The sequence below is a fragment of the Arachis ipaensis genome, chromosome B08 (assembly GCF_000816755.2).
Source record: "Arachis ipaensis cultivar K30076 chromosome B08, Araip1.1, whole genome shotgun sequence".
Taxonomy (NCBI): domain Eukaryota; kingdom Viridiplantae; phylum Streptophyta; class Magnoliopsida; order Fabales; family Fabaceae; genus Arachis; species Arachis ipaensis.
Genome location: NC_029792.2, coordinates 22,949,672 through 22,953,377, shown reverse-complemented (window position 1 = coordinate 22,953,377; position 3,706 = coordinate 22,949,672). Strand labels below are relative to the sequence as shown.

The window sequence follows — 3,706 nt, the reverse complement described above, 5'->3', positions numbered from 1 at the left end:
ATCGGTTCTATCGGTTCTGCCGGTTCAACTAATTATTCATCTATCGGAACAATAAACCAGTAAATTATAGGTCTGACTGGTTTGAACACTTGACAACTATGTTTAGACTATTTTATATTCTAAATTTACGTAGGATCGGTTCTGCCGGTTCAACTAATTATTCATCTATCGGAACAATAAACCAGTAAATTATAGGTCTGACTGGTTTGAACACTTTTCGATTTTGACAACTATGACACTGACACAACACATCTAAACTGCATTTATACACTATTCACTTCAACATATCTTTACACTTTTTTTTTTGGCGATACTGTGTGAATTATACTGTTATTGTTAATGCAGCAGTTCCTACTCAGTTCCTGTACAATAAATGCTATCTTGGGTAAAGAACGTGATGGCCAGAGGGCGGAAGATCCATCAATCGAGTGACGGATATGGATATTGATTCAAAGGATGTCTACTAGCCTCTCAACCTCTGAGCAACCATTTTCCAATAACCAGTTTAAACAAATAGCTGTTTCACACCATTATAGAAGCAGCATCACTCTCAGACTACGCCTCTAAGTTGATTACTGCAACATGATAATAAATACAACTCCATGCGAGCTATAGAGGGGCATCACATGTTTCAATACAATGACAAAAAAAAAAACATTGTGTCTTTAGATATTAAGCATTCTGAAGTTTGACCCTGGCTTGAGCGTCGTTGTCTTTTTCACAGGTTTCACGCACTAGTCGAATTAACGAGAAACCCATAGCACGACACACAGGAAGCAGGCATTGTAGGAACCCTTTTTTGATGTCGACGAGATATATTTCGGAGTCCAATTATAACCATAATAACAGAGATTATTAATGAAATTCATAATATTAATTAGAGAGTAACGTCAGTAGAAAGTCTTCACCAAATAGAGACAGCTAAAAATACTTTTCAAATTTAGAAAAATTACAACATACATAAAAACCTTATGTGGTAATACAATAATAAATTATGGATTTGTATCCTCTAAATTTTGAAATTCACTTTAGAGTGTAAAGTGTAATCTTTTACCATTTATTTTATAAGTGGGACTAAGAAAAAATACGAGAGAGAAATCATTCAAGGGTGAGAGATCACACTTTATCTTCTAGAGTAAAAATTCAAAATTTAGATAATCCAAATTCATAAATAAATACATTAATTTCTAGATATATAAAACTTGTGTTTGAACGAATGATAACATAAAAAGTCAAACATTACCTAACATAAGATATAACAAACATAAACATTAATAAATTTACAAAATTAATGAAAATATAGCTTAATTTCGTAAATATAAAATCTAAAGGGATAATTTTTCATATATCAAAATTAGTCATAGTCATAACAAGTTCTCGGTTTATCTTTTTTTCATACTGCCTTCGAATTAAATACGATTTATAAAATAAACAAAAGTAATAACATTTATCTATGACTATGTAAAATTTCATCTTCATTTTATCACATCCAGCAACAATGTGTTGATTTTTTTTAGGTATAAAATGTATTGATTTTTAAATATACTTAATTTATGCTATTTTATTCTTTATTTTTTTACATGCTCATTATTAATTTGTATCTAATTAAGTCTACATAAATTTTTGTTGCAAAAATTACGAGAAGAAGAAGACATTTAAATCAAGCCAAATCTTACCATTCTTGACACTTTTTTTTTCCCTGTTTTAACAATCCTGAAACTCTCATTTCCTTTTTTTTTTTTGGGCACATGAAACTCTAACTCCTTAAACCCACTAACAATCTATACACACTTGGTCCAACTTGTTTCCTCCATAGTCCATTTTCTATACAATAACGGTTACGGAACCCACATCCAAGGCCCGTTACGGGCTTCCCTCCTTATGACCACTTAGCGCGGCTCCAAGAACTCCTAGCCCCGACAACGCCTGAAACACCTCTGCCGAGCTGCTCCTCTACAACTATCAACACGCCACTTGTCACGACAACCTTTAACAACACAGAATCTCTTCAAATCTGTATAACATTACCTCTGTACGCTATAATTTCCCTTCATAAAATACACTACACTTTTTTTACTTTTTATAATAAAATAAAAAATATAATTATGATATCATTTAAAAGATATTTTTTTAAATATTAAAAAAATCACTTATAAAATATAATTTAATCTCAATATCTATAAATATATTTTTCTTAAAAAAATATTTTTAACGAGCAATCTATTTAAAATATTTTTAGCCATGCTCCTTTGTGACAATGCTCTAGAAAGTGCATTCAAGCTAAGCTGTGTATTTGGCAAGCCTGACTTCAAAATCACAACCTGTAGTTTAAGGATTTGATGAACTGGACTTAGAAATTTCATAACAATGGTATCAATAAACTACTCGCACACCAACTTATTAATTAATATAGATCCACATTGGGGGTAACAACAAGACTTACATCAATATCAATATCAATAGTCGGAAGATACAGCCCAGTCCTATAAGATCCAAAGACTTCTACCTGAAAGCCATATAAATTATAACCATCATTAAAATTTAGTACAACAACAACAAGACCAAAGCATAGAATTACTAAATGATTACCTGGCAATGGGGTCATATGTGCTTTATAACATCAAACACAGATTCTATTGTCGTGTCCCGTGCAGCTTTCTCTTCAGATGTTGAAGACAAAAACTCACAAAAATCCACTATCTCTGCACATATCAAGCATAACCGGACATATTACAAAAACCATCATCCTGAGAAAGAGTGAATCATAACGCCTCCCCCACCCCAAACAAATTGGTAAAAACTAATATTTGAATATAATTTTTTTGATATTCAATCATAAAATAAACAAATTCAAAAACACATTAAAACATGGCATGCTTAGTTTAAGTTACAATTCAAATAAAAACTGCTCCCCCGCCCGGCCCTTTTTCCTCCTCTAAAAACCAACTGTTTTGAAACCAACATAAAAAAAATCCAAATACTAAGTAAGAATCTAACACAGCAGAATAGATATTCTTTCGCAGCATGGATTGGTGCTTCAAAATTCCAATCAATCCGATACCTTTATGCAGTTGAAGCATGGGGCTCCTGAACTTGCAATTTCCGCGAAACCAACTGCTCTCGAGCTTTGGCTCGGGTGCAAGTGCTGGCGTCTTGGGCTCCTTCGCCACGACGATCGGCGGGAGAGAGTCCCGATCAGAAGTCTCTTTGGCAATGTCGAGAGAGAAGAAATCGATAGCAGCGGAACCTGGAGCGGTGGATGGAATTTCAGAGAGGGATATCTCATTGCGGAAGACAGAGTAGGACTCGTTGTTGTTGTCGTCGTCGGCGGTGGCGGCGGAGAAAGAGATGGGACTAAGGGTTTCGTAGAGGAAAGTTTCGGGAACGGAAGGTGGTCCTGCTCCGCCATTGAAGAGCTTCTAGCGTTCTTCGACCGAGAATGAAGAAGGGGTGGAGGAATTGGGGATGGTGATAGAAAATAGGGAATTCTTTTTATTTTTGCTGAAATTAGGGTTTTTTCAGGGTTTATGTGTGACGCGAATACAATAAAATATCTGAGTTTTTTGTAGGTGAAGAAAGTATAATTTAGACCTTGAAGGACCAAGAAATAAATGAAGATAACCAAAACTATAGGGACGGGTTCGCAAATAGTGAAATTTAACAAATGGAACAAATTTGGATATATCTTTTTTGCAACCTTAGCTTT

The 3,706-nt window shown here is 34.2% G+C and overlaps 1 protein-coding gene across 3 annotated transcripts; it reads right to left on the bottom strand.

Annotated features, from left to right (window-relative positions):
* Nucleotides 1,061–3,650, bottom strand: LOC107614479. 3 transcript variants are annotated; one of them, XR_002352207.1, is made up of 4 exons: nt 3,062–3,650; nt 2,590–2,702; nt 2,444–2,506; nt 1,061–1,987 (listed from the first exon to the last, which is right to left on the bottom strand). XR_002352207.1 is itself a non-coding variant. In XM_016316676.2 (3 exons), the coding sequence occupies exons 1-2, from the start codon at nt 3,407–3,409 to the stop codon at nt 2,697–2,699; spliced, it is 354 nt and encodes a 117-aa protein (XP_016172162.1). In that variant the 5' UTR covers nt 3,410–3,641; the 3' UTR covers nt 2,377–2,506; nt 2,590–2,696. The 3 variants fall into 3 exon arrangements, 1 of the variants encoding a protein (XP_016172162.1); XR_001614462.2 differs by having other exon boundaries at nt 1,061–2,321; nt 3,062–3,646; XM_016316676.2 differs by lacking the exon at nt 1,061–1,987 and having other exon boundaries at nt 2,377–2,506; nt 3,062–3,641.

Coding starts and splice junctions, on each gene's coding strand:
- LOC107614479 (XM_016316676.2), bottom strand. CDS start 3,409: ATGGCGGAGCAGGACCACCTTCCGTTCCCGAAACTTTCCTCTACGAAA.